Source organism: Crinia signifera, chromosome 8, assembly GCF_055691185.1.
Source record: "Crinia signifera chromosome 8, ASM5569118v1, whole genome shotgun sequence".
NCBI classification, from domain to species: domain Eukaryota; kingdom Metazoa; phylum Chordata; class Amphibia; order Anura; family Myobatrachidae; genus Crinia; species Crinia signifera.
The window spans coordinates 41,175,204-41,202,649 of NC_139224.1; the positions used below are offsets into that span (position 1 = coordinate 41,175,204).

At 43.6% G+C, this 27,446-nt stretch overlaps 1 protein-coding gene across 5 annotated transcripts in view; it reads left to right on the plus strand.

The window, feature by feature from the left end:
* Nucleotides 1-27,446, plus strand: part of CACNA2D3 (calcium voltage-gated channel auxiliary subunit alpha2delta 3) — an 876,035-nt gene that overhangs the window by 769,561 nt on the left and 79,028 nt on the right. For all 5 annotated transcript variants that reach the window (XM_083156212.1, XM_083156214.1, XM_083156213.1 and 2 more), the window contains 2 exons: nucleotides 3,471-3,515; nucleotides 19,328-19,390. In XM_083156212.1, coding sequence (XP_083012338.1) covers nucleotides 3,471-3,515; nucleotides 19,328-19,390 — 108 coding nt within the window. The remainder of the gene's footprint in view (nucleotides 1-3,470; nucleotides 3,516-19,327; nucleotides 19,391-27,446) is intronic.

Below are 27,446 nucleotides of genomic sequence, written 5' to 3' on the forward strand. Positions count from 1 at the left end.
ACATTATAATAATCTTTTATCTTTGTGTCTACTCAGAGAATAGAATGCGCTTCCTTATAGTATAGACTATAATGTGCCCCCCCTTCCCTATATTATAGAGTATAATGTGCCTCCCTGTCCCATAGTATACAATATAACGAGACTCTTCCTCCTAGTGAAAATTAGAACCCTACACTTCCTTTAGATCCCATGTATTGACATGTTTGAGTTGTGCTTCGCCCTGCATCATGCTGTGCGTGCTATGCCGCCCCCAGCAGGTGCCGCCCCTAGGTACGTCCATGCCTAATGGGAAATCTGCCACTAGTCCATGGAACTATGGAGTAGTGGGCCCATAAGCAGTGATATGCTTTGGAGGAGGGTAAGGGAACCCCTCCTCCAGCTGGACCACCTCCTTCTTCAAAATGGCCTTCATTGAGGGGCTGGTTAGGATGATGCTGGCTGCAGGCCCTCTCATTGCCACAGTGTGGCCAAAAGAAACCCTGCTTGCCCTTTTAGCCCACATGTCCAAAAAGTGTGTGGCTCTGGTCCCAGATTACGACCTGACGGCCGGGATCCTGACTGTTCAAATACCCAACAGCTGGCATCCCAACTGATGGGGCTATTCTCCCTCGTGGGGGTCCACAACCAATCAGGTTCAATATATTATCTTCTGGAGGGTGTTAAATGAAAAAGAAGTAGATTCTGATTTGTTCATACAATATGTGCAAGATCCCTCCTTCAATAGAACTCCCATCTTATCGTAAATGAACGCCATAGACTCAGTTGCACACATATATTGTATATACATATATGAAATTAATCAGCACAGTCGACTGATGAATAATAATCACAATGTTTGTGACTAAGACACATTTTTACCAACAAAGTTGCCCGTCACTGAAGATGAGAGATGGCATGCGAAGAGGGGGTATTTGGCGCTACTGAAGCAAAGATGTATGAGGACATCTGTAAAGCTGCCATACACTTTTGGCCACTTATTACCCCGATTCTGATGGACCAGGCTGAGAAATTGAGTGAAACAGTGGCCAAATGGCAGGTGTTTGCAGAGTCAGAGGTTGGACCTGCTGCAAGAAGGGTCTGTCAGATTGGACAGCCTTTGTCAGCGGTGAATGGGCATTGCATGGAATATATCACATGCAAAAGGACCACATGCGGTACATCGCATGCCGGCTGGGAAGCTCCTGGATGGTACTTCTCCCTCCTAGATGCTGCATTGGGGCCATAAAACTGTCCAGTCTTGCTGCCTTGTCACCTGCATCATAAAACTGCACTATTTGCAGGTGTCCCTACTGTACTGTAGGTCATAATACCGGCATTGTGTTTGCGATTTGTTAGTCTGTAAACTTTAGCAATGGCTTAATGTGCTTAATGTGTAGTCTTCCCTTTTCTAAATTTTTTGGTTTAAAATATATTTTTTAAATGTAATTAGGGAAAGATGCACTTTGATACATCCCAGCTTCCATGTACCTATATACTCGTATATAATCAGTGTGACTAGTGCATTTGTCAAATTTATTTCAAGTAAGTGAATATTGAATGAAGATGATGATTTATCTGTGATTCCCGTGTGACCATAGCAGGCAAAAAACAAATTGATGCGTGTGTGTTGGCAGCCAAGTTTTAATCAGAGCTGATTAAAACAAAATGGAAAAGTTACAACTAGCCAAATACAGTACTGTACTTACCCTTTTTTATTCACACAGCTATTTTGTCTTCAACTAAGGGGACAATAAGTGTAAAATACAAAGCAGACAATTATGATCACTGTGTCCATGCCCTCTCTAGTGGCACATCGAGTCCCATATATTTACAAGTGGGCGTGGCCAAGCCTCCAGATTCATGACCAGGCACCCATACAGTTGCAGGGCTTGAAATTGGTCAAATAAGTGCTAGATACTGTATAGTCCTTTATCATATACAGTAAGTCCGGAGTTCTTAAAATCGGTCCTCAGGACAACACACAGTTCACGTTTTCAAGGTCAAGTGCACTGTGCACAGGTGCATTCATTACTCATTGACACATTTTAAAAGATCCACGGGTGGAGCTAATTATTTCACTTGTGACTCAGTGAAGAGACCTGCAAAACATACACTGTGTGGGGTTCCCGAGGACCGAATTTGAGAACCTGTAAAATAGGTCATTACAGTTAATAATTTCCAGTTCTCCTCACAAGTGTGTATACTGTGTACAATATATATTTGTTATTTGAACTAATAGAATCGCCTACTTATCTTCTCGATTTTAAAAGGTAAAGCTTTCAGTAGCTCCCAGGAGATCTGTGCAAAGAGTCGCTGGGTACTTATCTCTGAGATCCGGATGCAGTGTCTGATTAAGCAATAGGCTGATTAGGCTGCAGCCTAGGGCTCCAGGACTGGGGGGGTGGATGCCTTACAGGTGACAACCGAGCAATAAAATGAAGGCGTAATTGTTAGCTATCACCCGTCCCGATGTACTGTGAGGATACATTTCTTAAGGTTACTGCGAGATGGCTGTGACAATGTAACAGGTCAACACAAGCACAGGTTGACATGGCAAGTATTTTTCTACTTTTTTATACTAATCTTAGAGTCCGCAGAGAGCAGCGGTAGTGGAGCGAGTCACTTGAATCAAAGCATGGTGTAAGGGTACGTGGTGCACTAATTGGGTGTCCAATCGCTCAGGTGTCGACATTGACACCAAAAAACGTGAGAGCCTCCCACAACCTTTTCATATGTCGAGCATTTGCTTGTGTTGACTTTTTGCTTGTCCACATTGCGCATGTTGACCTATGATCCATATCCCACATGGCTTCCCTTGTCATGTGATGACTTCAGCCTAGCAGCGCGGTGACCTATGTCCTCCCAACATCAGGCTACACAACAGTATCTGAAATAACTTGCCAGGCCACCATGGAAAACTCTATCGTGGAACAAATTCTAAATAAGTAATCTGTCCTTTATAAAACACATAAATGCCTTTCCATAGCACACAGTAACATTTAGAGATGTCCCATAGAATGCAGACTTTTTTTCTAAATAAATGGAAGGCCTGCCAATAAAATGCAATTTAGCCCAAACTGTTTTACATATTCATGAGTACCTGGGAAGCTTCCAGTCCCATTCATTGTTATTTACTCGTATAATGACGGGTGCACATGGGAGGCTGTAGCCCTGAGAGTTGGGAGACCACACTGCTATAACTAATTTTCTTAGCATCTCTTGGACAATTATTTTTAGTTTGGCCGGATCCCAAACATCTGCAACCTCCCTGTTTCTCTAGGCTTAATACTTTGTTAAATACTGTTTTTTTTTTCTTACTGGATTCTACGTTCCCCTATTCAAAGACAAGTGCCCAAGCAAGGACTTGTAACATTTTATTTTCATTTTTATGGACATTGAAGGCGGATACAGGGGTATTTATTATACCATTCAATATATTTAGTTGACTTTGACTCCACATACTGTATTCATTTTTGTTCTTATCGTTTCAGTGTGCTTCTCTGGATGGTAAATGTTCCAGGACATGTGATGATGATGTAAGTACATACCTAAATGTCTTTGTGTGTGCTGGTGCCACGAATCTATGATACTGTAGGCCAGATGTATCAAGTTTCAAAAGTTATAAAGTGGAGTATAGTGAACAACCAGCCAATCAGCTCCTTCCTGTTAAATTTCAAACACAGCAGTTAGGAGCTGATTGGCTGGCTGTTTATCACTATCCATTTTATCACTTTTTAAAGCTTAGCTTACCTTACATCTGACCCAGTAGGAATAACAGAAAATAACACTCATTATAATACAAAAGGGACATATCATGTGGCGCGTATGTCTGATACAGCCCCTTGTTACGCCTGAAGGAATTATTATCTCATCATAGCCAACAGTCACTCATCCTCTGACATATGTACAAAGGGAGCAATATCTTTTTAAGCCAAGTGTTGAAATGTAAAGAAAAATACACTGCTAAATCTATGGGGCTTAAGGGCTTTTCTCAGCACAAACAAAACATATACCGCATTAGATCCTCAATTGTGACTTGTATACAGTTATACAATGCAATCAGTAATCTAGGTGAGAAGATGGTATTCCCAAATTCCCTAAATCAGAAAACGTGGCTAATTCAGTATCGCATAAATAATCACTTTTATTTCAGTGGCAGGACTAACGGCAAGTATGGTAAGGTAAGTAGCGAGGCTGATAGCAGTTCCTCCGCTCCGGAGACCCTTTGCTTCGATCTTCTGAGCTTCTACAATGTTATCACTTGTGGGCAGTCGGTGAACAGGGCTATATAGTGCTTGTGCCAACCGCTGCTCATAATAGAAGTAGGGTTGTCCAATAATTAGTTAGATACTCATGGTTGATGGTGTTGAGCTGTTGTGGAGAAAGCAGAGATGGTTGAACTATCATGGGTTCAGGTCTGAGCATACTCAAATGAACGAAGGTTGGTGCACATGGGTAGTACATGTAAGCAATACCAATAGACCACCTTCATTGATGGCAGAATTATTAAACATTGGGGGGAAACCATTAACAGTTTGCTAACCATCATTGTTTGATGGCCAACCACAATGATTAGAACAGGTGGTTGGATACGCACTCTTCTCCACTTAAAAAAAATATTGTCATTGGTTCTGGGGAGAGCATTTTGTGCCACGTGTCATGTTGTGCGGTTTATAGCTCATTGTCAATGTGGGGGAATATTTTACATTCTACATGAAACATATGTATATGATATATGAAGTTATTGGGACTTTCTAAAAAATGTCTTCGCTAGTTCAGTATAGTACCGGGTACAGTACTTCAGCGAGAGAAAACCCCCCGGCCAGCCCTTATTCTGGTACTCTCGCAAAGGCAAATTCCTTCTGAAATGGACAAAACCATGTGCATTACGGGGGGGGGGGGGGGGGGGGGGCAGACGTAACATGTGCAGAGAGATTTAGATTTGGGTGGGGTTTTACTTCAAAGTGAGATCTATATTGCAGTGTAAAAATAAAGCAGTCAGTATTTACCCTGCACAGAAACAAAAAAGACTCACCCAAATGTAAATCTCTCTGCACATGTTACATCGGCCCCACCTGTGCAGTGCACATGGTTTTCCATTTCAGAATGAACTTTTCTTTGCGAGTGAACCAGAATAATGGCCTTTGTAGCTTGTCTTGCAGTCTCCTCGACAAATGCAAGGGTCCGTGTAGTAAGAAGTGAAAAGAGAGAAGTTGTGCATAGGGAATAAGCAACGCTTACTAAGCACTATATAGAAAGTACTTGATTAATTGTACCGCAAAGTCAATTGGTTGCTAGGGGCAACCTTTTCACTGGCCCACTTCTCAACTCTTCACTACTTGATACATAAAACCTAAAGGATTTATAATGACTTAAATATCTCCTATGTACACTATACCATCATGTAAACTTTAATGACTCCTGCAACATGATTTGTGAGGTGCTGACATTGTTGCACAACTTCTGATACATTGGGCCCAAGGACCTTGAAAAATGCAGCAAGTGGGGCATCTGTCCTTAATTATTTAATTCAGAATTACAAAGAAAATATTTGACTGCTAGTAAAATAATCCCAGTGCATAACTACTTGCATTGCTTTGATGTCCTCTAATGAGCAGATTGGAAAGATTGTATTCACTTCAGACACATTAATGCTTTTAACTTAAATCCTTAATTATCCTTTGACCATAGTTTATTTGGAGGCGCACAGACTCCCGGCTCTTATTCCCCCATTTTTTTTTTAAACAAGTTTTATTAACAAATAACAATAACCAACAGCAGTGCTTGGCAGGTCACTTTTTCAGCATGCGTGCAATTAATAATGAAGTCCTGTTTTAAGCACTCAGAGTACACCTATCACCTGCGCTCACTAAGGGTCATTCCCCATTATGAGTGTAAATGGTGTGGTGTGAAAGTCCCCAATTTTAAACTGCAGGCCTGTAAGTGGGGGCATACGCTGGTGTACACTACTTAGGTGACAATTTCTTGTCCGCTAAGTAGACCCCTGGCAAACGCTCAAGGTGGTCCTCTTAGTTTACCCCTGGGATTAGCAGCGCTGTGTTCCACACCTGCAGCTGCACTCAAGATGCAGAACTCCACTTCTGTGCTGCTTCCTGTATAAGACCACCCGAGACTCCCATTGGCTAGTTACACAGGATTCTGGGGATGGGCTTATACAGAAAGTATTTGCTGAGTGCTGCTGATCCGGAGTGCAAGGGCAGTCTAGAGATGGGTAAAACGGGTCACTAACGAGAGCTGGGATCCAGCAGATCAGTCCGTGAAAAGATCTGGATTTTTTACACAGATCATCGGTTCACTTTGAAAGAAGGAGTAATTTGATAATCACAAAGCATAATTTGTTTTACAATCATTTTTTGCCATTTTTTTTTTTTTACTTTTTTTTTTTTTTTAAACAGTGAGCTGAACAAATAAGAACATACATAACCGAGTAAAACACTGATCGATGGCTGGGTGCAGAATCGCCATCGATGGCAACCAACGATGGCGTCTGCACCGATGGCCATCCCTGCCAGCAGCAGCCTTGTTATTCTTTCACTTGCAGTCGCAGCACTGTACTCAGTCTTCAGTCTTCAGAGTTAGTACATCTCAGCTGCCACAGGTGGCAGTGCTGAGATCAGGCAAGTGCATTGCAATGAAAAACGAAACTGAAAGTAAAAGAACAACGGTTGGGATCGGCGGCTCCCTCAGTCTTTTATGGGATGCGTCCAAAAGACCCACAGTGACTGATTTGGAGTGGGCCCACTTCACCTTGTGAGACCATAAACATTTGCCACCCTGTAGTTACACCACTGGAATATGCAGTAAGGATATTTCAAAGGTCCTCTAGTTGCCCTGTTCCCCGGGCATTCGGAGGGAGGGCTGCTGACGTTATCACCTTCTCCCCATGGCCTTCGCAGCACTGAGTGAGTCTCTGGCTTACTGAGTGCTGTGAGTGAGGGAAAACCATTCATCATGGAACGATTTTTCCCACACTCGCAGCACTGTGTGCACGGCTGCGTACGCGTTTGCAGCCGTGCACCGGGGCGGGAGAGTGCGCGGGGGGGGGGGCGTGCGATTGGTGGAGCGGCCTTTACCTGCTCCATGGGCTCCGAACACTTGCAGCCCAGTGAGCAGATCTGAATCAGGCCCCTCGTCCTCTCTAGGAGACAGACAGGCCCAATAATCAGTCGCTTGGATGTGCAGCACAGAACACAGAATGTGTGCAGAAAGGTCATTCCATGAATGTACTGTACTGTACTATAATGTAGGTGGCGTTACAGGTGTGCTCTATACATCCTCTGTTCTGTTATCAGACATAATGTAACAGTAGGATCTCATTTCATAGCAGATTTATCCCTGCTAATGGTTCCTTCTGTCTTTCATTTGTCATCTAGTTTATATTAGGACAAATTATGTGTAATTATATCCTTTACCTAATCCTTATTTGTCCGTATGAATCTGGCGATAACATAACATTTACTGATTTTGATTCAGATTTGGGGACAAAATGGGTCCGTTTCTATCTGATATTGGTTCCCTTTTTCCAGCTGGTGCACAGCACAAAGCACTGTAGTATGCAGCGTTCTGGCCCAGATATCCCGCACATACCTGCCTGCTTTCATAGATAATTATTATATTAATACATGTATGGTTTAATATTTCTTATAGTGCATTTCCTTCATCGTACTGTACAAATCTGCAAGAGATTGGGCTTGGTGATATGCACAGAAACATTTCTGTGAAAAACAATAAAAACCTTTGAAATAAAAAAAAAAAAAAAATATGGGTTTTTATGTAGATACTTATTTGACAGATAATTATTAGAGAAATACAAAATAGATACTAGAAATACTATGGTAGAAAGGGTTAGATAGATATCAAATATATATCAGTGAGATAGATGGATTTGAAACAAAGATATACTGTACCAAAAGTATGAGATAGGGAACTATTAGATAGATATATAGCTACAAGATACATATACAGTACTGTAGTATTTCTTATTCACATTACGACACACAGTAGTACCCCTTATACTGTACATGTTTGTCACACAGTAGTGCCCCTTATACACATTAAGCTCATTATTCTACACATTTTTACCCTTCTACACATTATGCCAAATAGTAGTGCCCCTTATACATTGTACGCTACACAGTAGTATCCCTTATACATGTTATGCTACTCGGTAGTGCCCCTTATTCACAATGGGGGTGATTCAGGTTGGCTCGCAAAAACAAACACTTTCTTTAATGTACAAAACCATGTGCACTGCAACTGGGGCTGATGTAACATTTGCAGAGAGAGTTAGATTTGTCAATATCAGTGCTGCTTACATATACTGTATTGCCCACAGTAGTTGTGCATTGTACATAATGCCCACAGTAGTAGTGCTTTTTATACACATAATGGCCCCAGTAGTATTGTTGCTTACACACATTATGGCCACAAAAGTAGCAAGGGTGGTAAGCCTGCAACTCACATCATGGCACAGGAAGCTGTAAGCAGAAATCCTCTAGTCATGACTCATGGGTTTACAACATGGCTAATTGAATAGCACTAATTCCCAGAGCTATTCAATAGTGTGCTTTATTGAATTCCTCCCCATTTCTTGCATCCAAGCAAACTTACCCAAGAAACAATTAACTAGTCTTCTAATCCTGCCCAACACAAGCATTAGCTAAGTGTGATGCATTATCTTCACTACTTATTATTTGTTACAGACAATGAGATAGTCATACAAAACATTGCAAATAGGGAATATGCCAAAGCCGACCTTTAATGGGGCTTATTTGCTATTATTTTGCATACAGTAAGCTGCTTTTCCTGTAAGGGTGCAGAGAATAGTAGTCTGCATTTTGTGATTCACTTACCTAATATATGTAGTGGACATAAGAATGTAAGCACCAATACACTGTTTTGTAATAGGGTGTTGGGCAACAGCATGTCACCAGAATGGCCTCCATGAGCCAGGCCTTAAGTCTACCAATCTGTGCGAAGAATGACTGAGTCATCATTGTTCAACAACAAGTCACCCATCTGTTTAATGGTGGTGGAAAATGCTACCATGACATTACGGAACCACTGAGACTCTTAATTGCTGGGAAAGGACATTGAGAGCTGTAAAGTTCTGATGGCTGGTTCCACATGTGTGAGGTGAATGGTGATTCATCTATCCGTATCACGTTCCTCCACTGCATGGTGGTCCAGTACTTCTGCCCTTTAAGCCACTGAACCTGCAAGCTTGTATTGCCAGGTGTAATAAGCATTTTATACCTAGAGGATGTGTTGAGGGAGGGGATGAAGTTGATCCAGTGCTGGGTCTGCAAAGAGTTAGCTGGACCTCCTGTCGTGGGAGTACAATGTCTAAAGAGCTACATGAAGCTGCTCGCCCTGCAAGACATCAAATTCCATCCCCTGAAGACTTATAATATGTGCATTTCAACTAAGATATAATAAATGTGCGTGTTTATTTCCTCTAGTTAAATATTATAATGGCCATTCTTTTTTTTTTTTTTAACTGTTACTGTAGTGCTCTACTAAACTTTTAAAAACTTTTATGGACTTTTAAGAAGCTTTTTCATTTGTAATGTTTTTGGACTTTCGATGTCTCTCCTTCGCAGCTCTCCTCGAGGTCCCATTACCCTAACCGGCTTGCTCTGGTTTAGTCTTAAGGTTCATCGTCTGCTTTGTACCCAATATGATATTTAATCACGTCTCAAACAGGAAGGTATTGCTGGAATGAATTCTAACTGTCCCCGCAGCAACCGGTTCCACACTCAGTTCCTTCCCCCCTCCTCCCCTGGAACAGAAAGTAGATTTGTTTGTTCTTGATCACAGAATACAACTTGGAAGCTATTTTTAATAAATGGGTGCTTGCTGACAGCATATGTCCTTTTATTTGCATTCTTGTCCTTTTTTTTTTACAGAAGTATTACATACAAAGCATTCCAAGCTATTAGCAGAAATCCCTGTAAATTATATAATTCAATGATTAATGAGCAAGTATCAGCGGCACACACAGGTTAGGAATGAAGCAGAATGTAACCCTTTCTTCGCAGGATGTCTGCCAGAAACAGGCCTCAAGCTAATGATTCATTTGTCTTTAATTGCACAGACACCCCAGCTCTCCAGTGGCGTGAGTAGCAATGGAAAGCGCTGCTGGGCTTACCTACATTTGTAGACTTTATAGATCAACCTAAAGCCAAAACCAAAAGCCTTGCATTCAGTATCCAATTAAATACACAGTTTGAAAGCCTTTAAGAGGCCCAAGGGACCCTTTCCTTTCATAAATCTCTGCCACCCCTCTCATTCAGCGAGCAAATTAAAAATATTACCAGCTCCCCTGTTACTACACAATGTTTTCATTAATACGCTTACATTTAGCTGAGAGCTGTGTGAGCTGAGTTCAGTGCATCAGTACAGGGGCTTGACAGAATTTAGGAACAAGACCACTGCATCCACTTTCGAAATTGGAATAAGCTCTTCCTTCCAGGACGACTTCCGCCAAACTATTAGTGCAGAGTTTGATGACCTAAGAAAGAAGAAAGTCATAGCTAAAATAGTAGAAAACCCCCACAATAGAATATATATATATATATATATATATATATATTAGTGTTGGACTTGCAGTGAAATGGGGTCCCTTGGCGATGGGCTGCAGGGATATATATATATATATATATATATATATATATATATATATATATATATATATATATATACAGGGCTATTTTTCAGCAGGCTCCAGCAGGAACTGAGGCCCTTATTCTAGTTCACTCTTTCTGACAAAATATTTCTTAGATGGACAAAACCATGTGCACTACAGGTGAGGCAGGTGTAAAACCCCACCCAAATCTAATTATCTCTGCACAAGTAACACCTGCCTCACCTGCAGTGCACATGGTTTTGTCCATCTAAGAAATATTTTGTCAGAAAGAGTGAACTAGAATAAGGGCCTCAGTTCCTGCTGGAGCCTGCTGAAAAATAGCCCTGTATATATATATATATATATATATATATATATATATATATATATATATATATATATATATATATATATACACATATATACATACATACATACCACATGAAAAGCCTGTGTTTGTGTCCCTCTGCACCTTACTCTGTAGGACTGTAGGAGACCACACATGCTCAGTGCTGCCTCTGATTAAAAACCCTCCCATGACTATGCTGCTGCTGTCCTCTATGGGCCTGAGAAGCATGTAATGAGCTCTACCAATTTAGAGCTCAGCACAAACCTCTCAGCCTCTGCCCTCTTGTACAAAGTGTCATGGGTCAACTCCCAGTAATGCACTGCACACTTGTGCAGTCAGTGTGCCTTGGCACCCGATGATCAGCACCATTAATCTTTGTCATGTTGGCAGATAGGTGAAGCTGCAGCACTACCCCACTCCCATGCACAAAACCTTTAGCTTTTCAAATACATGCCAACCACAACCCTAGCTAGTGGGGGGCCCAGGAGTACTGACCCCCTTTGCCGCCCCCCCCCCCTTAATCCAGCCCTGATATACAGTATATATATATATATATATATATATATATATATATATATTATTCCAAAGTACTGTACTGTGTGTGTATAATGTATGTACTGTATATGTCTCATTTACTATAAAATTGGGTCAGGTAAGCACATAAGGCTAGAGGTGGCAGTGTTGGTATGGGAATAGTTTATTTTTCATGCAAATAAAATACAGTCAGTTCAAGGGTGTGTCTATAATGAGGCCAGCTGCGGGTGGGGATGATAACGGAAACTGATGTTAAACAAAAGTTAGGGATTATTACCTTGTTTATAGATCTAGTAAGAATGATAGTTACAATATATGTATTTTATAGTGCATACTACTACATATTTTCAAAGTCCTACAATACCACAGTTTGTGGCCTCAGTCAGCAGGAATCACACTGTCAAGCCCTGAATTAGCCGGCCTACTTCACTGAGGAAGCGAGACGCAGTCGGGTGGCTGTCCTACTCCCTCAGAGTACGGGAAAACTGTACAAGATTCCGAAGGCTTATGCCATATGTGCACGAATGCCTCATTCTTTCAAGGAAGCTCATATTTTTGTAGGGCAAGGAGGTGCTATCTTTGGGTTTGAAAGATTTTGCATGTTAGGAGGATGGGATAATCTGTAAAAGTTTTTGGAATGTTACATGATGGGTTCAAGCTACAGTAGGTGCATGAACGAGCCCAGTTACTTCACCCATGCCAAATTAGATTTGAAAAAGTCTATAGAAATTTTAAATGTGATCAGTAGTGCTAAGAGAGGGGAAGGGTTACTAATTACCCATGGCCCAGGTATGAAGGAGGGGCCCCTATTACATGGCAGCAGCAGTACTTCTCGACTCAAAACATGTTTCTTTCTGCTGGGCTGCAGTGTGGCCAGGGAGGAGCTTAAAGTACAATTGTGTCTGTATTTTATACTAATGGGGCAGGGCCACACCTCCCATGATTTGGCTACACCCCTTGAAAAATAACTGGGCCTGGACAGGCTCTCTACTGTCCTGAATGTGACTTGTTGATTTTAGGAGCCATTTATTATGTCTCATTTCTGTCATGTCAGTTCTGTGGTTTGTGCCTGGTATTGGACTCTCTGGTGGCCTCTGGTGGGGGGTCTGTGCCATTGCAGCTCAATCTTCTGTGAGCTGATTTATGCACAAGCCTGAGAGTTAATGACCTCATTATCCCAGCTTGTGAGTTGGGCTGGATCTTTCACAGGTGTTTTGATCACCTGAGCCCTTCTTAAGGCATTATCCCCAGCACTGCCCTGCCGGTGATAGTTTCTACAGTAGTTTCCTGTTTCCAGTTTTCCTGTTCCTGTTGCAGGGAGCTGCAGTCCTTTGCTTTCTGCTGGTCATCTGTCAGTTTATTGCTTCTTGCAATGTGTCCTGATCTTGTCCTGGTCCTGTCCTGGTCAGCATTCCTGTCTTGTCCAGTCCTGCCAGTTGTTCCCAGCCTGCACTTTTCCATCTGGTGCAGCAGGGTGTCGAGGTCCTGTCGCTGTGTATCCAGTTCTGGTCACGTAAGTGCTCCAGTGGAGCCTGGTTCTGTTCTTTATTTATTTATAAAGTTCTGACAAGCTGCCATATTCCTTTTGTTATTCACTTATGGGCAAGTGACCCTGTTTCCTTTGTTACTTTATATTTCCCTTGGTCCAGCTCTTCCAGGTGTGGAGAGGCCCACAATAGTGGGTATATGCTTGTTTTGGGGTACCGTGTCTTTATGTACTCAATATTTACTTTGGCGTGTTTTAGGTTGGAGGCACCCCGGTTCTGTTGTGTCTGGTGTCTGCGACTGGGTCGCACTCCCCGTCCTTGGCCTTGTGCCACTCGGCAGGGTGTTACTCCCAGATAGCGCCAGTTAGCTAGACCTCCTCTTGTCTCTACCTCTCACGGTCGCCGTAGTCTTGTCACCACGTAAGACCTGGTTGCATCGGGTTGGAGCGGGCCTAACTCGCTCTTTCGAATGCGACGACTACAGGAGAAGCCTAGTTACCAGCAGACTATGGTCACCTGTCCAAAGAGGACAACAGTCAGGGCCTTATTCTAGTTCACTCTTAGAGGCAAATTTCTTCTCAAATGGACAAAACAATGTGCACTGCAGGTGGGGCAGATATAACATGTGCAGATATAATTAGATTTGGGTGGGGTTTTTCTTCGAAGTGAGATCTATATTGAAGAGTAGAAATAAAGAAGTCAGTATTTTCCCTGCACAGAAACGAAATAACTCACCCAAATCTAATTCTCTCTGCACCTGTTACATCTTCTCCCCTGCAGTGCACATGGTTTTGTCCATTTGAGAAAAAAATTTCCTCTAAGAGTGATCTAGAATAAGGCCCTCAGTGTAGGGTGTGCCGTGGCCATCCTAAACAGCGGTACTGGCGGTGGGTTCACACCCAAAACCCTAACATTATCACTGTCCTACAAAAAAATTCTGGAGCTTACTCCAGTCCTGTCTCAGTCCAGTCCTGTCTCAGTCCAGTTTTGTCTTGCCATAGTTTGTCTTGTTGTACTTGTTTGTTCTGTGACCTTGCACGACTTTACCACACAGGTCATGCAAGAGTCATTAGCAGCTCTAAATTTGGCTTTCACTGCCTTTAAACCTGGGTGGTTAGAGGTTCTGCAGCAGTCCCTACTGCAGCTGCAAAAACTCTTAACGAAAATGTTTCTGATCCTCCCAGAGGTCACTGGGGTTCATTCAGCCCCTAATGATACCCTGTCTAAGAGGTTATTAGGCAGTGAGTCCTCAGACCGGGAGGCCCAGCAAAGGCATAGAAGTTTATTACATCCTAGGCTGTCACAGGAGGAGCGGCGACAGTGTAGAAACTTAAATCTGTGTCTTTATTGTGGGGGTTCAGGTTATTATCTCCAGGTTTGTGAATTGCACAGATCTGGTGGTGGTTGTGACAATTTTTTTCCTGTATCCAAGTTGAGCCAGGGTGTAAAATCTATGCCTGTCTCCACTGTGGCTGAGGAGCTTGACCTTAAACCACCCATACATAGCACTCTGACCTATAACTGGGGTCCTAAGATTGGGGCACCCCATTGTGGTTTATGGAATCAGAAAAGGATGTTTCACTCATCCACTAAGATTTCTGGCAGATAGACATTAGATGCTAATCTCCCAGCTAGGGAGATCAATGTTCTTTCTAAATTGGAGTTGCTAACCCCAGTAGGGGATTCTCAGGCTGTTACCTCAGAAGGGGTCTTGAATGGTTTAACCCTAGAGGGGGTCTTAGAAGCCATTACCCCAGAAGGGGCATTAGAAACCGTAACCCCAGAGGGGGCCTCAAGTGGCTTAACCCCAGAGGGGGCCTTAGAAGCCATTACTCCCGAAGGAGCCTCGAGGGGCGTAACCCCAAAGGGGAAATCCCATGTGATAGTTTCAGGTGGGATTTTTAGTAACATAGTCCCTGATGTTGAAGGTCCCCGAGTTGCCTCCGATGTTGAGGGTCCTGGAGTTGCCTCCAATATTGAGGGTCCTGGCGTTGCCTCCGATGTTGAGGGTCCCGGAGTCTCCTCCGATATTGTGGATCCCTGTCCCTGCTAACTCCGATGCCGGGCGAGCCCAATGCCGGGGGCCCGCCAGGTGTGCCCGATGCCAGGGGCCCGCTGTGCGAGCCCAATGCCAGGGGTATGCTGAGCGATCTAATCATAGTCATTATCCTACAGTACATTACAGAGTACTGGCTTGTGGAGGGACTCAAGGCCTTCATACACTAGTCCGACTTATCCTAAGGACAAGTAGGATCAGTTTGCCCTCCCTGGGAGGCTCGCTTACGATTTGGGGGGGGGGGGGGCGCGTGGGGTGGGAAGGTGGCTGGGAACTAAGTAGCGCTATTTGCTGGGCGGGAAGTGCTGCTGAATTTGAAAACATTTTGAAAAGACTGGCCAGAAGCTGATTTGCTGAATCTCTGCCAATTAGCATCCGGCCAGTGTTTTCAAATTCAGCAGCGCTTCTCGCGCAGTCATTGCCCAGACCCTGCTGCTGCACATAGGTGTGTGACAGTGGTGCTTCCCCGCTAGCAAACACCTATGGATCAGACCAACACATCGTGGGTGCTAAAAAGCACCCGCCATGTGCATCTGATGGGTCCGATCCAACAGATTGAACCTGCAGCAAACACATCCGATTCGGGATGATTTCTCGGCCGGATCTGACTGGATCTGGCGAAATAGTCCTAAATTGGACAAGTGTATGGGCACCTTCAGCTATGCTTGGAATTCTATTAGCATACTAAGTGCTCTATCTATCTATCAGTCCTGATCCCAGAAGGGGCAGTTTTTTAACACTTTAGATCCTGTTTTTTTTAATGGACACATCCAATACATTTTTATTCATAAAATACAGAATGAAGTCGTCCTATGAGAAAATGTGTGAAGTGTTGGATTGAACACAATCCATTTTAATGCTTATATTTGGAGTTGAAACGCAAAACAATTATTTAACTCTAATTCTAATCTTGAGATTTTGCACAGCCTTAAAATGGAAAAAGGAAAATGCAGCGAAACAAAATGAATTTTCAGAAATGATCCCATCCTTTAATTACACGTTATCTCCCATTTCTGCGCTAAGTGCAGTCACAAATATTTTAATACAATTATACCCAACAGACAGGAAATGCTTTCCGTCTCTAGTCTCCAAACAGGCAAATTGAAAACATTCTGTGTAACCTATGGAAAACTATTATATCAGTGATTAAAGCAGAATAGCCGTTTCCTAAAATCTCCCATGCATTTGCTGAATCAGATCATTCCTAGCAAGTTTCCTATAGCAAGTGGTAAAATAACATTGCTTCTTAATTTAAGCCAGTTTTATGCTATAATCACTGTTGAGCGTTGAATAAATTCCTCCTTTTAATATGAAATTATATGTAAATCTGATGATCATTTGTATTCACCTTTCTATACTGTACATACAGTAGCATTATGCAATACAAATACATTAAAGTAACTCTTTTGCATCATTTAATACATTAATTGGAGGAATAGCTCATTTTTTTTTTAATTAATAACATTTAGGCCAGTATTCAATGCCTCAGATTCGCCGTTTTTTTTCAGTGAATCTGGCAATTCGCTGGGTTAACGGCGAATTTTCTGTCACAAAAAACAATTCGCCATATTCAATGGAGGCAATTCGCCACAAATGAACAGCGAATGTCTGCCGATTCGCCGTAAATGATTCTCCACAATTCGCCTGTGATTTTCAATGGGGTTTTTAGTGGAATTCGCCGACAGTGTATTCAATGCTCAAATGGAGAACTGCTTTCTCCATTGATTTTCGCCATGATTCTCCGTTTAGCATTCGGCAGCTTTTTTAGGTGAACTGTAATGTGATCTTTTAAATTAAAGCGTTTTTAATTTTTTTTTTTGTGTTAAAAAATCAGAATATTTTTCATATGAAAGGGTATGCTATTTTTATTCATATACGTGCAGCACATGAATATATTTTTAATATATATATTTTTTTTTTAAACAATATTTTTTTTTTTTTTTTTTACACATTCGCCAGCAGGGGGCCGGGAGCCGGAGCCGCTCATTAATATTCATATATTCACTGCACTGATCGGGACCAGTGAGTGCAGCGGCTCCGATCCCAGCACCCTGCCAGCACCCTGCGAGCCCTTCTTCACCCCCACAAAGTGACTGGACACCCCCACAGGTGGGACACATGTGTGTTGCTGCGCTGATTGTGGTGGTGGGGGGGAGGGGATGCGGGGGACATGAGCTGACAGGCAAGAGGAGGGGACATGAGCTGACAGGCAGCGGAGGGGAAAGGGGTGAAGATACTGCTCATCAGTACACCCCGCCCGCTCTGTTCCCCGACCCCACAGACCTGCCTCAGCTGACGTAGAGACAGATCCAGCAGCAGTAGCAGACCTCCGTCTCAGGCAGCCCCAGCGCGGTGATAGCAGATGTCAGCGCTGGGACTGCTGGAGCCGGAGGTCTGCCACTGCTGCTTGAGCCGTCCCCATCCTCATGCTGTGCGGGGGCTCCTGGCAGTATCAGCGCGCTCCCGCGCCGGGACTCTGCTCAATCCCCTGCAGTGGCAGTGTAGCCGCAGCAGCAGGGGAGAGAGCCCTGCACTATTCGCCCCAGAGAGTGATTATCGCCGTCAGGGGCTCTCTGTTGAATAGGGAGGACGGGAGGCTGTTCCTGGCGAATCTCTCTGAAGGGAGAATTGTGGCGAAAGTGCAGCGAATCCTACACAGGATTCGCTGCCAGCCGCCAGCCCGGCCATTGAATACTGGCCTTAAACTGAGTGTCCAGTTTTCACTCTGCACTTATAACATGGTATTTTGCCATTTTTTAACCATTTTGAAACGGTTATAAGTGCAGTGTGAAAGCTCCAGATTGAATTTACCGGTTCTAGAAAACCGGTATTTCTAAACGGTTTAAAAGAAGGATCCTACAGAGTTCTGAGCCGTTTACTTTGCAGTGTAAATGGCTCAGAACCGGTATTTGGTATTCAGGCAGCATTGAGCACTTTGTGCGCATATGGGTCCCGCTCATTACATATGCAGGGGGCGGGGACCTGCTCATTAAATATGCACTGCACTGGGCCCCACTCATTAGATATGCACGGAGTGGGACCCAGTGCAGTGTATATGTAATGAGCGGGTTCCAGATGTGGACAAAGAGGCTGATCCATGGCTGCGCTCATCCCGACACCAGCAGCCCCCAAGATGCTGGGCATGCGGGTCCGGGGTGCAGCGCTTCTCTTGTCACTCAGATCCCGGCAGCGGTAAATCCCCGGTCCTTACCCAGCATCCACGCACCCAGCTGTGAGGGCTGGGCACCGCCTCCACCACCAGGTACCGCCTATGAGACTGGCACACTCTCTCCAGTAGCGGCTCTGCCCAGGGACATGTACAGGAGGGACTGCAGCATGTGATAGTGTGCCCGGTGGTCATAGTGCCAGCTCCTTTGGGTGTACAGCCTGGCACCCGCTGGCTCAACCTAGTAGTGTGCGAGGGAGCAGCGGGGCGGGAGAGGAGGAGGGGGCGCCCCGCAGCAGAGACAGGGGGCAGTCACACACATGTATGGGAAGATGCCACTCACACGTATCCCGTGTAAGAGCAGAGACTGGCACTGGCTGCATGGAGAGAGGAGGGCAGAAACGGGTTCAGTGTGAAAGTTACAAAAATTATAATTAAACGGTAATATACTTTTTAAACATGCGGTGTGAAAGGGGTTTAACTTGCTCTGAGCCATTTTAAGAAACGTTCCAAAAACTATGTCAAAGCAGGTTTTGCGATGTGAAAGCAACATTACTATTATTATTTGTTTATTATTTTTTTTAAATATATATATTTCTTGTATTAGGCTATATTCTACATTTCATTAAATTGCACAGTTCTGTACCTCATTGAGGTATTCATAATAATGAGTTATTGTACTTGTTATTGTGACATGTCATCCGTGATCTGTTTCATCTGTTAGTTGTATAGGCTAACAGGATCTGCACTATAAAATCAATTGTAGATGTTTTTCATAGGCCACCCATTTATGCATAATTAACCATTTAGCCTGCTAATATTTGTGTTCCAATAATGGCCACAAAATGTACATTTTTTAAATGATCACATTTTATAAATAAATAAGTATGTCTCATCACTTCCTCTCCCTATCCTCTCATCCCACTCTCCTGTCCCGTTACACTGTTAAACTTGTCCCAATACCTGTTCCGCTTTCCAGACAATTTTTTTGTAAATTGTAAATTTGAGAAATGCAATTGTTGTGTAGATTTGGGCAAACTTGTGCTTGTATTAAAATAAATAATGTTACAGTTTACATACTGTATTAATTGTTTTATGTTCCCTTTAGGTTTTAAACTGTTATCTCATTGACAATAATGGGTTTATCTTGGTGTCGGAGGATTACAGACAGGTAAGGTGTTTTTTTTAATTTGCATATTCGCTAAATAAAATATAAATTTGATTATGCTCGGCATTTCTAATTAATATATTTATAAATAACAAATACAATTTGCAGTCTTCCTGAGCATAATGCAGACTAAAAAACCTGCAGCCAAGAAGTCTAAAGCCCTGTACACACTAGCTGCTGGTCAAATGAGATACATTCTGTACACACTGAATGATATCAGTTACTGATATCTTTCAGTGATGTCACCGGGTCCCACTCTGTGCATGCAGATGATATCATCAGATTGAGCTGCATGCATAGACGAAGGGGGTCAATACGATGCATGGGAGCATGCATCATTTATGACAGTGAGTGCACGCACTAAATAAAAAGAAAATTAAAAAAGATGTGGCTTCACTAAGCCCCTTTTGGGTGCTATTTTTTAAAAACTCATCTAGTGTGTAAGGGGTATGTTCAATGCATGTCGATATTGCCATCTTGCCGAAAAGATGGCAGTTTTCAAAATGAATAGATCGGAACCCGTTCCGATCTATTCAATGCTAGTTTCTTTTTTCGGCAGGTCGAAATGTTACGACCTGCTGAAAACCAGGTGGATTGACGGAATAGCCGCTAATCCACCTATTTTGAGGGACACACGGCCAAATTTCCGGCAGTCTCAATCTGACATGAAAATATGCTATACTGAGGTAGGGAGGATGGCGCCGGCTCCCATACCCACCAGCCAACGGCCCAGTAGAGAACCGCTCACCAGGCCCCATCCAGGCTCTGTCATGGCTCCCGCCACCGCACTCACCCGGTCCCCGCGCCAGGCGGGCGAGCATCAATCAGCGGCCAAATCCGACATCCAGATGTGGCCGCTGCATTGAATAATGGATGCTGGATTCATTCCAGCAAAAGAATTTCGCAATTGATCGGGCATCAATTGAATACACCCCTTTATATAATAACTGACTAATGTGTTCTGAAAGGCCAGTAGTGCCAGCTTTGCTTTGTGAAATCTGCTATATTGATCAAAGGCTGAAAAGCGATTTACACTCAGGCGCTGTTTGTGGAGGGTAGCAAGGGAGTGGTGTTTCAAAGGCAGGCATGCCTGTCACAGGTTGCAACTGCAATCCCGTACCCAGATAAAATTGCTCCGGTGTCTTCCAACAGCTGTGCACCCATAGGGTTCCACAGAAGGTCAAAGAATGATCAATGTGCATTTGATGGCTGTGCTTTCATACACACGTGGCAGAACCATGGCTCATCTATCCACACGACAAATCGATTTCTATAGCAGCAAATAGGGTGTCATCTTATGATTTTTATAAAGCTATTGCAGGAAAAGTTGATGCTAATATGTAATGGCGGTGTTCACGCAAGTGAGCGATTACCTGTAGACTGCACTGAATACATTCCATGGTACCTTTATGATGGTACGTACCTGCTAAGGACCTTGCAATGGCTTCATGGACAACTCTGTTCTTTTGAGGGTTGCTGTTAAACCGGCATTAAATCACATCTGCATAGGCATGTGCGTTCAAGACATCAGGCCATTTTTTTGCTTACTTTGAAGCCCTGATCCGACACATTGTCTCCATAAACTAGTATCGGGACCTAAATCAAGGTCTGATAAAAAAAAATTGCGGAGCTTGATGGAGAAAAGCACCACGATCTGCAGATCTGCAATCTATGAAAAGCATTATACTGGGTTCTCCATCTTCAGATTTGTTCCCACTTGTTCCTGTCTTTACCTCTTCTATCCTCCATTTATACATATATGTGAGCTTATCAGTTCTTTTGGCCTCCAATATCTTCTCTGCACTGATGACACAGATCTACCTGTCCTACCCTGACCTTTGCCCCTCTCTCCTGCATGGAGGAAATAGCAAAGAGAACATTGGAGATAGAGTACGAGGTACTCTATCTCCAATGTTCTCTTTGCTATTTCCTCCATGATGTCCCAGCACTTAAACTTCACATGTCTAAGACTGAGCTGATCATCTTCCCTCCCCTCTGAATACCCTTACTTCCCACAATTTATATACCCATTTAAAGCATTAACCTCTCCTCCAGCCCACAAGTGTGCAGTCTTGGAGTTATCCTTGGTTCCTCCCCTCTACATCAAACCACACATTCAGTACATTTTGCAATCCTGCCATTTACACCACATACGGTATATCACTTCAGGATCAGATACTTCCTCACTCTGGAGGTAACAAAGACCCTCCTCCACTCACTGGTCATCTCCAGACTTGATTACTGTAGCCTTCTCTTATCTGGCATCCCTGTCTCACACCGCTCTCCACTCCGATCTATCTTCATTGGTGCTGCCGAGCTCATCTTCCTCTTCAGTCATACTATATCTGCCTCATCTATCCTACAAGCCCTACACTGGCTCTCTTTCAATTGGGAACCCCACTCAAACTTCTCAAACTCACTTACAGAGCCCTTGCCGAATAATCTCCTATGTACATCTCTGACAATATCTTCCTTCACATTTTTACCAGGTCACTTTTCTCCAGAAATGTACACTGCCTCTCCTCCCAACTGATTTTTTCCTCCCCGTCCAGCCTCCAAGATGTTGCTTGTGCTGCTCCGTACCGCGGGAATTCTCTCCCTCTCCAACCTCTTTACAAAAGATCAAATGGCCCTCATTTTATTAAAGCCTTCCAGCTGTCATCCTAACCCACTGTTCCATGCTCTTGCTCACTGTCACTCCCCTCTGTCTCAATCCTCAGTCTGCCCCTCCTCTTTAGACTGTAAACTCTCACTAGCAGAGCCCTCTTCCCTCATATCCCCACTGCTTACAACAGAACCTAACTCTTGGGCCCTGCTGCTTATTTGGATAGTACGATGCAGCAATGTTTATATAAACCCTGTCCATGTCATGTCTGTACATTATGTGACTTTTTTCGGCGGTTGGTTGTACACAAAGGAAAACTTTTGTAGCCGCAGGTGGGTGATTCCTAGTAGATGCTGCTGCCTTGTCTTCGGTGTGCAAATCAGACCCACAGTGTACCCCCACCACTGGAAGACTATAAAGTTCATTTTAAAATACATCTATGGTGAAGCTTCTAATTGAATGCCTGATTACGTTTATTTGCTTGCCAAATTAGCAGATTATAAATAATGTATTGTACCCTTTGCCAAGTGTTTCTGGTATGCTTTCATGTCCACTGATAGAGCGATCTGAAAACACTGCTGTTTACAAATACACAAGGTTAATGGTTACATGTACCGTGCCTCAGATCTTTAGTACAGCAGCTGTGTCTCAAGTTTAATCTTGTAACTGTAGCATTCCGTTCACAGCAATTATAAGAAATATTTTTTTCCTTTTTGCATAATCAAAGTTTATTAGCAACGACATATAATCTTAAACGTCACATTGGTAGACATTAAATAATTGAGTTACTCAGACCTGATCGTGTGGCTGGTAATTTTCAGAGCCCCATGATAAGATAAGCTCCGCCCAGCCATAATGAGACCCCGCCCTATTCAGGGGGCACTCTTTCTCTCTCTAAAGTGAGAGAGAGAGGAGAAAGGGAGAGAGGGGGAGGGAAAGAGAGAGAGGGGGAGAGGGAGAAAGGGGGAGGGAGAGAGGGGATGAGGGAGAGATGGACAGAGGAGAGGGGGAGGAGGAGAGAGAGGGAGAGGGGGAGGGGAGAGAAAGGGGGAGGGAGGGAGAGAGAGAGAGGGGGAGGGAGGTGATGAAGGGGGGGAGAGAGAGGGAGAGACAGAGGGAGGGAGAGAGGGATCTATAGGGAGGGAGGGAGAGATGGAGGGAGAAGGGGAGAAAGAGAAAGAGGAAATTATGTTGACAACCCAGTGGATTTAATATTCAATGTGGATGTGAGTGTAACCATTATCTGGACTTTTATATATACAGAAGGTGATGCTGATTTTTTTTCCCATGGAAATTTATTAAGATTTAAACACAAATTTGACAGTATTTACTGTTTATTGGGTCTCCAGTGTAGCAATCTGCTTGGTGCAGGTAGGGATAGTTTTTAATACAGTACTATATACTATACTATATACAATATATACAATATAATATACTATATACAATATATACAATACTGGAATGTTTATTCCTCATCCAAAAACATCTATATGTTCTAAATATTCTTATATGTATTTTAGACCTTTCCATTAATTTCTGATACACCATATAGCCCCACACCTACCGTAGCCCAAGCTCCAAGCTCTGCCCTACTGATCACAATGTCAGCTGGAATGTCAGAAAGACCCCCAAATATTTACCCAGCGCACAAAGGAAGTGTCAGACATGGATGAAAACGACTAGAAATAGCATTCCTTTACTAATGTCAACATGGCTTTAATTATTACACTTAAGAAGGAGCCTCTTTAGGATTATGTGAATAATTTAGTCATTTAATTACTCTGTCCAATCATGGTTGTGTCGGGAGCTGGAAATTTTGCGACGACAATTGAACGGATTCATTTGGTGACATTGCAGCGCAGCGGAAACTCAATCTCCCCAGTTATGTTTTCTAACCAATTATTAGCAGTAGTAGGGACGTTTCCTTTTGCCCAAAGGGCAGTAACTCAGTCACTAATAAACAATTCAAAACTTGGTGGTCTCCTCGATTTCTGAGCTTCTCCTGTAAAAATTAGGAGAAATGCGATCTGATCTGCCAAAACAATAGTTCTTTCAGAAAACATTAAGAATATTGAGCCTTTCTTCCAAGGAATGACTGATTTTGTGTGATTCCTCTGGCAAGGATTATATTATTTCGCTTCTTATACCTTTCACTGTCATACTCACTTCGGCATTTAAATTTGGCTCGGTGCACAGAGCAATACATTTATACATAAACATGCGCCGCTAGACAGATGTATAAATACCTTGATTAAAACAAACATTTATGCTCTAAGATGATGGATGCCAAATTAGAAAGGACCCCTTCTTACATCGCACGGCAGGAATTCGTACAGAACAGGCTGCGAAGCCCCTGTATGAAATCCGGATGTGACTGATGCAAACGTTTCAGGTGGTCTGTAGGAAAATACCCTATTGACTGAGTTCTTGGAAACAGAACCTTGTTGGAAAATAAGTCGAGCTGTGAAAGAGGCAACTCAAAGGGGATTTAGCGCTGCCCTGTTCTGCCCTTTTGCGGAGACGTATGTACAGCACACCTCTCTGAAATATGTTAGGTTCTCCTTATTGAAGAGATTATTTCAAGGGTGCAGAAATACTGTAAATAGCAAAACATGAAGTTATCAATTCTGCCTGTCAAAGCATAGGTTCAACTAAGACAGGTGTCCTCTGTGTGACTGGCGTCCCCTATAGGAATGTCTGATTTTATATAAAAGGAAACTGTATGAGGAATCCAAAGGTTTGATAAATCTGCTTCTGCTGGTGTCGGGTGTCCATCATTACAGGACGTAATGGTCACTGCTGAGGCTTGACTGGTTGCTCTAGAGCAGGGATGGGTAACCTTCGGCCCTCCTGCTGTTGTTGAACTACACATCCCATCATGCCTTGCCACAGTTTTGCTATTAGGGAAGGCAAAAAATGTGGCAAGGCATGCTGGGATGTGTAGTTTCACAACAGCTGGAGGGACACAGTTTGGACATGCCCCCCACCCTAGAGGTTAGGGGTTCATGCTGAGTAATGCATATGTCTGTCTGTTTACTGTCAAATAGGTAAATTTATACTGTGCATAGGACATAATTCAGGTTGGCTCACTAAGCAGCGGTCCTTTGCTGCTTAGCGAGCAGCCTAACGAACGGCTGCCCCCCCTGGTGCTTGAGTCCCTTCACCTGCTAGTGACATATGTCCGCTACCAGGAGAAATCATTTGAGGGTTGCCGACCATGGAATGATTTCTCCTGTCTTTGGAAATAAAAGTCAGTCTAAACTGGCTTTTATTTCCTCCGCAGATCGCGGAAGACGTGATGGGCGCTGACGTCATGTGACATCAGCCGCCCGCCAAAGCAGGCTTTGGCCCGCCTGCATTCCCAAGGGAACGCACAGCATTTTTATGGGGATGCCCCCGGCCCTCCCTCCCTATAGAGAATAGCCCTGCGAGTGTATAACTCGATGAAGCCATTTGCTGCTGGGGTTTGCACATGCGCAGAAATGCGCATGCATGAACCCCGACCATCATGGCTGGGGCAGAATTTTGTTCGCAACGAGCATTCCTGAATCAACCCCATACTGTATACCTCCATTTGTATGTAGATACATAGGTATCTGGCAGTTGTGTCCAGTGGCGGCTCGTACCTTTTGGCATGAGGGAGGATACCACTGGCCGCGATGCAGACACCCCCTTGCTGCAGCCGTACTATGATGATAGGCGCCTGGACTAGCGCATGCTCAGTACAAACCTCTGTAATGCACATGCAGCCAGATTCTATGGGCCGCTTCGGCAACAGCCCATAGAAGGGGAATCACAGTGCCGCAGCCTGTACAATACAGATGACAGGCACTGGAACCAGCACCTGTGCAATCCCCATATTTTAGGGGCTTACGCTCGGCAGCCCGTAGAGAGGCGTCCCGGAGGGAGGGAACATCTCCCAATGGGACTGCCTTGGCGACTGGCAGGTCGGACTTCCAATAGGAAGCCACTGCCAGTCACAGTGAAGCCAGTGTTGTCTCAAAGACTGCATCTGGCTTCAATACAGTGGAGGATTATACCTGGGGGGCAGCAGCCGATAGGTAAAAACCGCCACTGGTTGTGTCTCTTTATGCTTGCAGGGATGGAAATGGGAAGGAAAATGCAATCAAGTATAATAGAATATTAAGTACATGACTCGTTATTATGGCATATGGATACACCGGTCAATACAGCGGCTGCACCTATTGCGGGTGCCTGGTTGGGGTCTTGCATCCATTCCAACTGCACACACAGGGCTGATGCAAAGTTTTAGGGTTCCAGATTAAAGGGTCCATGGTGTCTAGGTAGACACTTTAGACAGTCACTAGGCCGACACCAAAGGGTCAACATGCACAAGGTCGACATAAACAAAAAAGTCGATATGCAAAAGGTGGACCATGACAAAAGGTCAACACAAGCAAAAAGTAAATCTGGAAATGGTTGACACATGAAAGTTAAACATGAAAGTTATTACATAAAGTGTAACATAGATACAAGAAGCGCACAATGAGCTATAGATCAAATACATTTATGTAATAAATAAGGCTCACATACATATACTGTAGGTATAAAATGAACACCTTGTCAGCAGCGTTGTATAGCAGTTACACATAGCCCTCCATCAGTCGTCCTTTGCTGCACAGCCTTGCATGCCGTGGTGGTGGTGGTGGTGGTGGAGGGGTGGATACCGCTCGTCAGGAATACACATCACCACGCCCAACGTGTTTCGTCACTCTGTCAGGACTTTGTCAGGGGGTGTGGTCTCATCCTTCTAGTCATCCTTTTTATGGCACTCACATAAATATACATACAATACGGTGACGTGTATTCCTGACGAGCGGTATCCACCCCCTCCACCATGGCGTGCAAGGCTGTGCGGCAAAGGACGACTGACGGAGCACTATGTGTAACTGCTATACAACGCTGCTGGCACGCTGTTCATTTTATGCCTATACCTGTATGTCTGTATGTGAGCCTTTTTTTATTACAGAAATTTACAGTATTTGATCTATAGCTCATTGTGCGCTTCTTCTCTAATTTTCTTGCATGTACTTTGGCAAAGCCGTGGGAACGGCGTCAGAGAGAAAGCTGCACCATATCTGAATCTACTGTGAACTTTATATGGACTGAGCGCAGCTAGAATCTTTTTATATATATATATATATATATATATATATATATATATTTATATGGAAATATCATAGGCGTGCTTAAGTAGCACAGTGGTGAGTATAGCGGAGTCCAGTGAACTGAGTGCGACATGCCACTACTCTGCTAGATGTTTAAAGGGGCTTGTTTTGCAGAAACAGTGGTGGCTCTGTGGCCGGTGCTTGTCCCTATTGCTGATTGCAGGTGCGTGGTAACAGTTGGAAAAGTGTTAGGCCGGCACCGGGACGGAGGTCCTGATATGGGGTCGGGCAAAACCATGCTGTACAGAGAGAGTTAGATTTGGGG